Raw genomic sequence first — 13,394 nt, 5'->3', positions numbered from 1 at the left:
AGGTAGCAAGCTCCCAGGCAAATGCCACCTAGTGTTCGGAGTTAAAAGGCCAGGTTTGAGAGGGATACCTCACATCAGGCTAACTAGAGAGCCACCGTGAAGGTGCCGGGATGCAGACAAGATACTCTTTTTGTTCTTTTGTTTTGTTCTTTTTATATATTTTTTTACATACATTTCACCCTGACTGCAGTTTCTCTATCTCTACTCCCCCCCCCCCCCCAGTCTTCTCCTACTCCCTAGATCTATTCCTCCTGTTTCCCTTAAAGGGAAAAACAAAACAAAACAAAAAACAGCAATCCTCCCAGGGATATCGATTGAACAGGGCATATCAAGTTACAATAAGACTAGGCACATGCCCTCACACCAACGCTGGCCGAGGCACCCCAGTAGGAGAAAAAAGAACTCTAGTGCAGGCAAGAGACAGAGACAGCCCCACTCTCTGTCAGGGGTCTTACAAGAACAGCAAGCTTCAGGTCATAATGCATACGCAAAGGACTTAGCTCAGACCCACACTGGGTCTGTGACTGTCACATTCTCTATGAGCCCCTATGATCCCTCGCTTAGTTGATTTTGTGAGCTATGTTCTTGTGGTCAGACAAGATAGTCTAAAGAGATACCTGTGTCCCAAATATTAAAATTTCCTCAGGAGTCTCACACTGAGAAAAGGGATAGGGTGAAGCTCGGTGCCAACTAGAAGAGATTTTATGCAGTCCTGGCAACTTATCACATGACTATCTTACAAGGTACACTGGATCAGAGAAATGCTACTGGATGATGGGGGCGGAGGGTCACACTATGACAGGATTGCTTAGTGATGCATGCCATTTGCCCTGTACTTAAACCCACCTCAAATCAGACTTGGGGGCAGCTGGACCTCTTCCCACTGTGGCCATGTTGGACACACCCCCTTTCCTGTTTTTCAGTATTACTTGTCTCTTTAGAGGCACACTGGGGCTGGTGGACAAGCCTTTGATCTGCCAGACCAGGCTTTGAGCCTGAAAACTCCATTAACAAAGTTCATGAGTGACTCACCCTCTGGAATTCCGAATCGGATTATGACTGTGGGCTTCAACATTACCATCAACTCCATTTTTCAGGTTTTTAAAATTATTATTATCTGTTTTTTTAAAATTCACTTAATTCCTGCCCCCCCCCAACAGAAGTAGTTAATAAATAATCGGGCTTAGCATGGCCACACAACAAAAAGTAGCAATGTAGGTGTTCCGGCATTACCTTCCACATAGGCCCAGAGCACGGCCTATCTTGGGATCAGGGTTGGGCTCATTTTTCTGTCCAAAGGGCAGAGTGCAGCACCACAGCCATAACTCATGCAGCAAGTTTATTTTTAAGCTCATGATATGAAAAGTCCCCCCACTTATCAAAAAAAAAATTAAAGTCAAATGATCCCCCCTAAAAGTATGTCATCTATTATATGCTTCTTAATTTGTAATTATATTTAGAAAATTAATGCTTATATTTTACTGTTACAATTAAAACCTAGTCCTTTGAAATTAAAAGAACCTCTGAACCTGGAGAGAGTGATGGGGAATTCACAGAAGCGTTTTGGAGGTTGGTGTGTAAACCTGTGAGGGTGTGTGGTATATGAATCGATAAGGCAAACGCTCTACCACCAGGCTATTGACTAGTCTTCTGTAATATCTTAAAATAATAGGATATTTTCAATATTATATATAATAAATAACATAGCATATGTTAATACATCATTAATAATTAATAAAATAGTAGTATATACCATATTAAAATAATGGGATATTTTAATATATAAGTCAAAATATAGTATATTAATATATATTAGCTAATAAAAATTAACATGTAATACTTTTAGATAACAGGATAAAATCTCAATCACACAGAATGGCAGAGAATAAGAAACCCAGTCCCTTTACTTTTGTCCCCCTTTCCCATAGTCTCCGAGAAGCAACGACCAATTCAGTATTCTCCCAAGTGACAGTTCACGTTCCTATGAGTGAAAAATGCACATTATCCAAATCACCTACCTACCTGTGGCATTTACACAGGGGTTCTTGGGGGGCAGCAGGGGTGAGGATTCCAAGATAATGTTAACAGCTAAAAGTACATAAAACATGTTTATGTTTCCTGCATGTTTATAATGGTGCCTTAAGGAGATCAAGAATTTATCACATTTATAATCCTAGCCCTTGGGAGATGGAAACAGGAGGACCGTGGAGACTGGCCTGGGGTGAACAGTGAAGACCCTCTCCTTGTTTGGGGAGCAGGAGAAGGAAGGGGATGAAATAGGGAATGTAGAAGAGGACAGGCTCTTTCCACAGATGAGAAAAGAGATCTCCCTGTCACCCCCACAGATGTAAAGCTTGCACCAGTGGGTAAAGGCTACTAGGCAGCCTCAGAAACAATCATTTTGTGGCTGGAGCAAACATGCTTTTCACGTTCCAGAAGGCAGCCACATAGAGAGAAATCAGTCTTCAAGATCCCAGGCAAACATAGTCATGTTCCTTGCACTGCAGTTAGAGCGGTGAAGGGGAAGGGGGCCACAGTTCTCCTCCTGTCAAACACCACAAAGCATTAACTGTGCTGAGATGGTAGCTGCCTGCTTTTTCTAAAATAAATTAATAATAAATAAATAAAACTGAAAATAACATTTATTTGTTTGTTTGTGCACTTGTGTGTGTGTGGGGGGGGGTGTGTATGTCTGTTCGGGTTGGTCCGGAGTGGCTCCTTGGTACTGAAGGGTTTGGCAGTAAGTGCCCTTACTCACCGAACCCCGAGGCTAGTCCTGCTGCTGATTTCTAACTTTAAACTCTGAGACAACTGCTTGAAACTTCCTCACTGTGAAGAGCGTAAAAATATTCCACATAAAAAGATACTCCCACTAAATAAAGTACAGACTTCATCATGAACACTCTACTAACTTAAGATCCTACAGAAGCCACCTCTCTCGGAAAACTGGTAACATGGCATCTACTCTGAACACCAAAAGGGTCCAGGAGTGGGAAGGTCAGGAGACCACAGCTTTACTACTCTATAGATGTGTCAGTGTTCATTTCCGAGTCTCAGAGTCTAGCTTAGACTTCAGGGGCAGCACAGCTACCCGTTTCTCTCTTAGGGCCAAATCTCAATTACAGGCTGCAATGCAAGTCAGCGTTATCTCCATAGCAACCCAGCATCAAAACCTATGGCTCCTCTGGGAGGAAGGCGCAGGAATAGAACAGCATCCTACAGGGTATTTGAAAGCAGAACGCAGTCTTTTCCTAGATAGGGACATTACATGGAGCAGCTCAGGTCCTGTCTTCCCCAGTGTCTGACATACTGTGGGCCGCCCTGAACAGCGTGGCAGCAGTATGGAGTAGCAGGGACAGACCGCAGTGTGTCCTCAACAGCAGCTATGCAGTTCAGGTTTGCAGTGGAATGAGGTGGGTAGGTGGCAACCGGGGTGGAACTTGGATCATAGAATTACCCGTTGGCTAACCAACCTTCCACCCCAGTCCTTCCTTCTCCTATCCTCAGAGCAGTGGCTCCTGCTGTCGTGCTAAGTCTCATCTCCAAACACATTTTAGCAGCACTGAAAAGGCTATTTATCAGGAGATACCAAACTTGGTCCTAGGAGCTAGTAAGTGACAAGGAGGAAAAAAAGAAAACAAACACGGGAAAGGCAGGTGAAGAACGATTTGGAGGTTCTGAGATGGCTTAGCAGGTAAGATCACTGTGGCTAACCCTAATGACTAGAATTAGGTCCCTGGGACTCATGTGGTGGAAGAATCAAACTGATTCAAGTTGTCCCCTAAATTTTACATGTGTTTCACATGTGCACACATGCACACACACACAGAAAGAGAGAGAGAGAGAGAGAGAGAGAGAGATGGGGAGTGGGGATAAAAAAGGTAAAAGGATGTTCCTGATACTATCTGATATTGTCTTTAATAATAAAGACACCAGGACATTGTGGCGCTCACTTGGAATCCCAGCCCTTAGACTTGAAGCAGGAAGACTTAGAGTATTAAGCCAGACTGAGCTACGCTACACAGCAAGATCCTGTCTCAGAAATGAACAAAGGCAAAAACAAAACCACCCCCTCGGTCACATACAAAAGACCTGTTACCAGAAAAAGAAAAATCAGGCATGCTTTTAAAGTGCACTCAAACCATGCTAGTCCACCAACTACGGTTCCATACCTTTCCCCCACTCCCTGGGCAGCTAACAGTTTTGAGCTGAGAGACCTTGGGCAACTTATCTAACTCTTCTCCGGCTCCAACTCCCCTTCTGAAACGAGGCTGAGGCACCTGCTTCAGAAGGCTTTCATAAAGCGTAGATGATTTAAGTGTCTAGAGCACAGCCTGCTGTAAATTGCAGCTATAATTATTACTTAGCTGGAATCTGAACGCCCAGGCAATTTTATTTGTAGCATATGGCACATGCCTTAGAGTTATGAACTATAATGTGGCGAGAGGGTACCTGGCGGGCCCACGCCAAAGTGTTCCTCTGAGAAATTACACCATGCAACAGATCTGCCATAAAGGCGTTTATTTGGGGGAAGGGAGGGGAGTGAACACCGGGAAGAAGGAAGGGAGGGAGAGGGAAGTGGGGTGAGGGTCCTTTCATCTGGCTGTGCACACCTGAAGCTCCTGCCAGGCAGTAGGTGATGATGTGAGCTGTTGCTAGGTCCCAGGGAGAGCCTAGTGGAATCACCTGCAAACTAAACCTTCATTCCACCAAGTCTGATGGCTACATGACATGCGAGAATGCTGCAGCTGACCAAAGTCAGAAGGTTCCTGACATGAAAATAGTTCTATGTTAGTTTCCAAATACTTAATCATGCCCATCTAAGTAAGTACCAGGGGACTTGCATTTGAAGGTATAGGAAAACATTCACCTTCATCTACACAATTAGTATCATAGAATTTCAGTTCAGTTTTCTTATATCATTTCCAGGGTTGTTTTTTTTTTTTTGTTCTTCTTCTTTTTTTAGTGGAAGAACCTAAAAATAACCATGATCAAAGTCTATGTTCTGGAACTTGTTAGGGATGGAGAGACTATCACTAAAGTCTTCATGGCTTTTACACCAGTGGGCGAAAGGGGACTGACAGCTCTTGCAATCAGCAATACGGCGCAGTCAGCGGCAGCATATGATAGCGGGATCTCTACACGGTCAACTAGAATTCCAGCACCCATAACGATGAGTTAGAAAATTTAACTCATTTTTCAACACGTACGCCTATCCTTCCTACCACTGTCTACTTATACACAGTTGATCGTCTTTCAGAAAGCCATAAATGGTACTATTCTATAATGAGACCCGCAATCAGATATAACTGTCACCAATGTATCATGCCTGGCCTGCCAAAGGAATTTATCATGATGGGGACAGATTCCCTCGTGAAAACAGCGCTTAAGGGTGGGAAAAGAAAGTGCACAGTCTGGTGCTCCATGCCTGGGCCAAGAGAAAACAAACTTCAGTGACCGACATCAAAGAACATTCAGTCCGCTCCTCACCCTGTAAACAGATGGATATACTCCCTCTATGAGCCCCTGGCAAGGGAGCAGAGAATATGTGGTTTATCTTATAATCACTGTAAATTCAAGGCAGGAAGAAAACACACCCGCAGAGCTTTATGTTAAGTCACACCTTAATAACAAATGGTTAGTAAAAACTTAAGGTTCCATTTTGGTGACCTACAGGTCACATTCACTCTCCAAGAAGAGAAGCATGCTCTCAGAGGTCACGTCCCTGAATACCCACCCCAGGACTTAGCCCGCCACTGCTGCGGCCGCTCTTCAGATTGGGCACCATTCTCGGTGATAACAAGGGGCCTTTTTAGGCTGGGCTTTCTGTAGATCTACTTCTTCTGGAGCTTAGCCAAGCCCTTGGTCACAGGACACAGAAAAATGAAATGTGTGGCAGCCACATCTCCAGGGCGGCTCTGGTGTTGCTTGTAACTGCCTTCTCTTTGGGTAGCTCAAAGGCTAGCATTCAGGGAAGATAATTACAGCTTTCTTCTTTCCACAGCGCATTCCTCATGTCCCCTGGGAACAGCCTGGACACTCAGACCCTTGGCTTTTCTCTACCAGGTTATCAACACACTTCTTTTTCGAAAAGAGGCTCTCTGGCCAGGTATGGAGGTGCACTCCTGAAATTCTAGACCTCAGGAGGCAGAAGCCGCAGGATGAAGAGTTTGAAGTCAGACTGGACTACATGTTTCAAACCAACCAACCAACCAACTAGCCGAACAAATAAAAGCCGTAAATGCATACTGGCATTACCAGGAAGGAATCTCAGCTATTCACTCAGTAAGCTCCTCACTGACTCTCAACAATGACCAAGCCCCCATCACACAGTGAACAAGAAAGAAGTGGTCAGGTGAAAGCAGGCACCTCAGGCATGGTCTCTTAGGGGCATGAACTCTGTCTGACTTGGGGCACCTTGTGGGGAGGAAGACCCACTTGTCAATACATGGCTTGGGTATTAGTTATTCAAAGGCCCTGGAGGTTGAGGCCTGTCCTAGATCCAGAGCCAAAGGCAATGCTGGGAATAAAGATCAAATGGCCTCTTATTACCCACTCTCTCCTCCACCTCAGTGTTGAGCTCCCTCTCACTACTGAAGTTCAAGTGTAAGCCAGCACTAGCTGTCCTCAGAGGAGGGAGGGAGACATTTCCATGACAGTGTGTTTTAATGAATAAGCAGCTACATGTTGGGAGTTGATGGCATTTTAACAAGTACACGGATTGCTTATAATATAATTATTACATTTCAAAGTTAGTAGCTACAACTCAAATGGCCTATCAGATACTGCTTATACGATCCGTCCTCAGATGGTAGCTATGGAAACACTATAAAGGCCTTTGGATAGATGGGAATTTAGGAAGATGGAAAAGACCCAAAGCTTAGATGTGAAATAGATGGTTCACATGCTTGAGTGTTACATCTTTTGCACAGGGATGCTCTCCCCACTGTTGTGTTATATAGCAGGCTTTCCTTTCCTTGGTCCTGTATCCCTTGAAACTGTGACATCATCAACTTTGCCAGAACACTCCAGGCACACAGTTACCAAGCAAGCACTTGACCCGAACTGAAACAGTCGGCGTTTGTAGACACAGGCGTCCACACCCTGCTTCCAATGGCACTTTCAGTGGCGTCACTGGTTTCAACAGACAGCTCAACTCGCAAGTGGCACTGCCCCAAGTTGTCTTTGTCATGGTGACCTCACCCTGGTATCAATGTGACTGCGGGAATAAGAAAGCAGAACTGTTTCCGGGTTCACTTTCAGCACACAGCTCCCAGGGTTCACCCGTTTAATCTTATCCCTTCCTTTCTCCCCGCCTGCCCCCTGCCACAGCCAATCTGTCCCAAGGCAGAGCAACTAAATCTACGATGGATTTCTGAAAGCACCTACTACTTGACATGTCCATAACCACCGCCGTATTTGGTGGTACCACCTCACCTCTCCAATTGTTGCAACCGCCTCCCATCTGGTCTGTGAGATTCCAGACCAGGCCAAGTTCAAATCCCTTTTCACTCAAGAGCTTGGGCAAATTGGATCACATATCCTTTTAACACTCGGTGGACTCCAATTCCTTTCCATTTAGCTTTACCCCACACTTCTACCTCAGGGACTTTGCACATTCCCCCCCCCCCCTTGATTTAGAAATGTCTCAGAGGCCATTAATATTCAGAGCTGGGGATGCAGCTCAGAAGTTCAGGACATTCCCAGCAAGCAGAAACCCCTGAGTTTAATCCCCAACACCATAAGTATAAAACAAAGGCTTACCTGTTACTACTTTGTGAAACAGGCTCTTGCTGTACAACCTTGGCTCTAGCCTTGAATTCTTAGGCTCAAGTGATCTTCCTGCCTCAAACTCTTAAGTAGCTGGGACCACTTTCCTATCACGTCCTCCTTTCCAATCACCTTCTTCCCATTCTTACTGATCATTTTTTTAAAAATCCTTTTAGATTTATTTTATGCCCATGGGTGTTTTGTCTGCACGATGTAAGTACACGGTGTCCATCCAGAAACCTCAGAGAACAGAGGCAACGAATCCCTTGGAACTGGAGTTGCAGACAGCCGTGAGCTGCCATGGGAGTGCTGGGACTCGAACCCAGAACTTCTGAAAGAACAATGCTCTTAACTGCTGAGCCATCTCTCCAGCCCCTCAGATAGATTTTTTTTTATTTTGACTCTGTATGTGTGTGTTTTTTCGTTGCACATATGCCTGCTCACCAAGTGCATGCAGTGTCCTTAGGGGCCAGAAGGCACTAGAAAACTTGGAACAGTCGTTACTGGCAGTTGCTAGCCATATGAACGCAGGGAATCAAACCCTGGTCCTCTGAAAGAGCAGCCGACGCTCTTGACTGCCAGGCATCTCTCCAGTGCCAACCTTTTGTTTTTGATAGCTCGTTTGTTTTTTTCCCTCTCCACAGTACGCTATTATTTTCGTGTGTTGTTTTGCATAAGATCTACTCCCCAACAAGGCTCTGAACTTCCTGAAGCAAGCATATTGCCTCTCTGGCATCTGGCACACAGCTGTCCTAAAGAACATTTTTGGCCCAGATGGTAAAGTGTAGAAAGTGCCTGTCACAGAAGCATTAGGGCCCAGGTTTGGATCCTAGCACAACGCAAAAGCCGGGCACAGAAGCCCTGAAAGCCCAGCACTGGGGAAACTAAAGAGAGGTAGAGCCTTGAAGCTTATTGAGTAACCAGCTTAGGTGCATTAATGAGATCCAGGTTCATCCAGAAACCCCGTCTGAAATAATAAGGTGAAGGAAGATGGAGAGAAGACTTAATGGGCAAAGCATTTGCCACCCAATCCTGAGGATCAAAGTTCGGATCCCTAGCATCTATGTGAATGTCAGACAGGTGTGGTGGCCACCAGCAATCTGCTACAGACTCAAGGGATCCCCAAAACAAGCTGACTAGCTAGACACTCTGGGCTCCAGTGAAAGAGACCTCACCTAATACCTGAGGTAGAGAGCAGTCTTGAGGAAATCACCTGATCGAAGCCAACCTCTGGCCTCTTCCCATACCAGGACATATGCATGCAGACTCACGCAAAAGTATTTTAGAGGGCTGAGAATAGAGTTCAGGGGTTCAGAGAGCTCACTTGGCATATATCAGGCCCTGAGTTCAATTCCTAGTACCAGAAAAAAAAAGTGTTTATTAAAAGAATGCACATACTCTAGAGAAGGAGTGGAGCCAGAGCTTCCTCTACGCTAACTGAATGTCTAAGGAGTGAAATCACTCGTAATGCTATCACCTGGTGACAACTTTGACGTGCTCTTGTCTGTGGACATTTCATTCCATAGCCAACATGAGGGAGGGTTGCTTATCACCAGGTCTACAAGAGCCAGGAGCCCAGTTTTCTACACGGGGTAGGAGGAGTCCATCCCGCCTGCTGAAATGAACATTTCCAGAAAGGCCCAACATTATCTTTAAGGGAAATTACAAGAGAGAGAGAAAGAGAAGAGGGAGGAGGAAGAAAACTAGTAACAGTATTGCTTGGATTTTTCCACCCTGCTATAAAACAATTTAAATGTGCATAAGAAGCCTGAAGGCACCTCCAGCTGCTTACTTATGACTTAATAACCTTGATGGTCAGGTAAGCCATTTCTCTATGCTACATCGTTCAGGATAACAAGTACTCAACGCTTGTTTTTAATAACCCAATTTTGTCCACTGGTAACTTATTTCAGCATCTTACTATTTTTTAAAGATTTTTAAAATATCTAACATCTACAACAGCCAAACACCTTCAGAGGCAGGCAACTGAGTCTCAAAAGATACCAGAGATGGACCCTCCCCCATCTCCTCCCTGTCTAAAAATCTTGAGGATTACTGCAATAGTAAGTTTTATGGCGTTTCCTTGCAATAATGACCCTTCAGCTGCCAGGTTGGATAAATATTCTAAACTACCTCTAAGAGATCATCTCCCAAGTTTTGTTGCTCTGAGCATCTTAAGAAGCTTTGTTTCTGTTTTAAACCAAAACGAGTCTAGAAAGCTGGGTGGAGGGTCCTGCTTGCTGCTCACCTGAAATACTTCTGGTCCCTGTCTGCTGTTGTCTGGCACCTGACTATTCGACCAACACCCACTGGAGCCTCAGGTCTTCAACAGATATGAAACAGTAATATTAATTCCTGTCTAATTTTCCTAACTGAAGACCACATATTCCTTGCAATTAAATAGATCCTGCCCATATATTAGGCTGTCCTATATATTAGGCTACTTGGTACTTTAAAAGTGTGTCATTACATTAAATTTGAGGTCAGCAACTTCAGAATCATGATTTAAAAAAAAAAAAAAAAAGCCTGTTTCCTTGTCTGCAAATAAATCTGCCATACAGGGCTTATCAAGAGAACAATTAATAGGTTGGCTCTTAATGTGATAATGCACGTCAAATTTAAGTGTCTGAAACTGTAAGAAAAAACACCCTCTGTTCAGTAATTGTTTTGTTGGACAAACTCACACACACACACACACACACACAGTAGACAATTAGCTTTCAAGATTTTAGCTTTTGTTTCTGATTTTTAACACATAAGGTGGAATCAAACCATTAATAACTAGTTATTAATAGTCTTCTAGTCAAACCTGTTCCTTTCTGCTAAAACTTCCAGCTCTCAGCTACCTGGGACACCTTGGAGTTACACAGGGCACACCAACAGGATTGGTTTACATGGGTTTCCCCAGCAGCTGGGAAAGCCCCTAGCTTCCTAGTACATGGAAACTTTGCCATTTCACCTATTTTTTTTGAAAAAGCAAAGACATCTTATGTCAGTTATAAAAACCCATGAAGTAAGCACAATTTCCCTGCCAGTCAGTATGGTGACTAAGTGGTAACCAGCTCAAGCGACAGAAACAGGAGTGACTATGTAAGTTTAGGGTTACCTTAGAGAAAACGAGGAAAAAGGGTAAGAGAAGAAAGAAAGCTTAAGGAGGTTTTTTCATCCCTTGCACAGCAGCGCAGGACCTTTTGAACCTTTTACACTGGCTTCGTTCATCCAGGAAGCAACGACTCTTTACAAACACCAATTAAGGGTAGCAGCATGCTCCATTTAGAAATAGGGAAACGGGTGTTTAGAGCCAGAGCCACCCAACTATGAATCAGGAGCAAGTGAACATCAGACCTAGGTCTGGGGAACCCCCATCTCACGAATGAAGATGCAATCTGTCTTGCAAGGGAGGTGAAATAGTCATATAAGAAACAGTACACAGAGATGTGAACATCCACCTTGGAGTGGGGCGAGATGAAGAGCCAACAATCAACAACATAAGCCACTCAAATGGCATTTAATCAAGACGGGCAATAAGGACAACTTCGGCTTCTCTTCTGCAGATACAGCGTGGCTTGGAAGTGGATGTTTCAGGATGCCCCAGTTAGCCTCAAGGTTTTCCTTTTAAAACCCGTGTTCAGAAATGCCTATTCACCTGTGGCCCCAAAACCAAATCAGCTATTTCAATTGTAAATATGCTTGCTAAAACAAATCCCACCCTAGCCTGGAGAATCCAGCTCCTCTGGCTCCTGCCCCGTCCCAAAGAAAAAGTTAAAAAGCCCAGTATATCTGAAGTATGAGGAGGGAACACACGGGTCTGTCCCTCCACCTATGGGGTTCTGGTAGCAACAGAGCCGGCAAGCAAAGCGACCAGCTAGGCCAACCCACGCTCTCTTTGGAACATGAGATAAATGGGATCAAATGTTCCATTGGTTAAGGAGCCCTTTGCAAACACCAGTGAACAACAATAAAACAAAACAAACAAACAAAAACCCCACTAAATCTGTAAGACTTTAAAATTAGCTAGGGTTTGTCCAACTTTTACTGCAGAATTAGGATGTCCTGCCCGATCCTTCCATTGAGGTAGGCTACTGAGAAGTCACGGTACCAGGAATTAGAACCAGACAGCATTTGCCAACAACGCTCACTTCTACTGAACAGTCACCTACCACTAACTCGGACCCCAGACTATTCTAGAGCTCATTCTTAGGGGTAGAATCCAGTGAGCATGAGCAATCACCAGGCCGTTGGGGTTATTTTCCCCACTCTTGTCCTCACCTCTCTTCTAGCCATCCTCCCAGCTCTGGGGTACCGGGCTTTCACTCCAATAGTTTTTCCTCCCTGGCCCGGGGGTTCTCAGCTCAAAGCGTCAGGCTCAACAAAACACCCGGGGGAGCGTCCGCGTAAGATAAAGCGGATACCCAACCCAATACGAATTCTCCTACCTGCGTTTTGTTTCAGTTCATCAAAACTTCATCTAGTGTGCTGTGCGGTCTAGGGGCGCCCTGAGGATTCCAAAGTTCTCCTATCTTCCAAAAGCCCCTATAAGAGGGAGAGCTGGAACTTGACAGAAGCCCGAAGAGAAGTTGGCGGAGGTGAGACAGCGGGCGAAGGGCAGCCAAAGGCCTCCCTTCCCTTGCGCGGTGGCGCTGCCACGCTCGCCCCCAAGGTGCGCTGCCCAAGCGCCCTTCCTCCCTTTGACTCCCCGCGCCCCGCGGCCACTCACTGCTTCTTCCTGCGGCTCTGGTCCCGGTGCAGCTCCTGCAGGTCCACCTCGGCGCGGCCCAGGAACTTATCGAGACCGAGCAGCGCGCGGTGCAGGACGGTGAGCTGCAGGGTGGCGGCGGCGGCGGGCGCGGCCCCGGAGGACAGCAGCGGCGGCAGCTCGAAGGTGGCTTCCTCGCGCCACACGGGCGCGCCCAGGCTGCGCTCCGACACGGACGTGGCGTACTTCTCCTTGCCCACCTGGATCACCGCGTACGCGTCGCTCGTGCCCCCGGGACCCTTAGCCCGCAGGCCCCGCGCCTGTAGCACCGTCACCTGCACGTGTGTGGGGGACCACATGGTCCCCGGGCCCCGGCCCGCTGAGGCCGCCAGGGACATGGTGGCGGTGGCGGTCGCGGTACCCTACTGAGAGGCCAGAAGAAGGTAGCCGCTGCTCCGGGTCTGGACCGCCCACCCGGCTCCCGGGCCGCTTTAAGGCTTCCGGCCACGCCCTCCGCCACGCCCCCACGCCCGCGCGCCACCTGCCCGCAGGGCGGGCCTCTCCGAGAAGGAGGGGACCTAAAAGTCACGTGGGCTGGCGCTTCCCGAAGATTTTTGGATCAGAGAGTTGAGGATGCACTGAATGGTCCTCAGCTGCCTGTGTCCCCTACGAGGAAACGGGAGCAAGCTCTGCCACGCCAAGCAGCAGGTGTGTGAGCGCGTGTAGGTTACTTAAGACTTTGCCTTAGTTTCTTCATGTGTAAAATAAGGCACCAGTGACTCCTTGGATTGATGTAAAGAAAGTCATACATTTAGGTTTTCAGCACAGTACATGGGGAGGGCTCCGAAAGTGGTAGCTATGCTCGGGTTAAGCCACACGACTCCAAAGATGCTTCTCCTGCTCTGGTCCCCTGGGTACTGCTCTGAAG

The 13,394-nt window shown here is 46.3% G+C and overlaps 1 protein-coding gene across 1 annotated transcript in view; it reads right to left on the bottom strand.

Moving 5' to 3' along the window:
- Positions 1–12,864, bottom strand: part of RAB11FIP1 (RAB11 family interacting protein 1) — a gene marked incomplete at both ends in the record, with an annotated part of 28,155 nt that extends 15,291 nt beyond the window's left edge. Inside the window, one exon of the mRNA XM_080928378.1 lies at positions 12,488–12,864. Coding sequence (XP_080784504.1) covers positions 12,488–12,864 — 377 coding nt within the window. The remainder of the gene's footprint in view (positions 1–12,487) is intronic.
- Positions 12,865–13,394: the final 530 nt, after the last annotated feature.

The sequence above is a fragment of the Micromys minutus genome, assembly GCF_963924665.1.
Source record: "Micromys minutus genome assembly, chromosome: 14".
In the NCBI taxonomy this organism is placed as follows: Eukaryota; Metazoa; Chordata; class Mammalia; order Rodentia; family Muridae; genus Micromys; species Micromys minutus.
The sequence above is the reverse complement of the archived record's forward strand: the minus strand, read 5'-3'. Positions and strand labels throughout refer to the sequence as shown.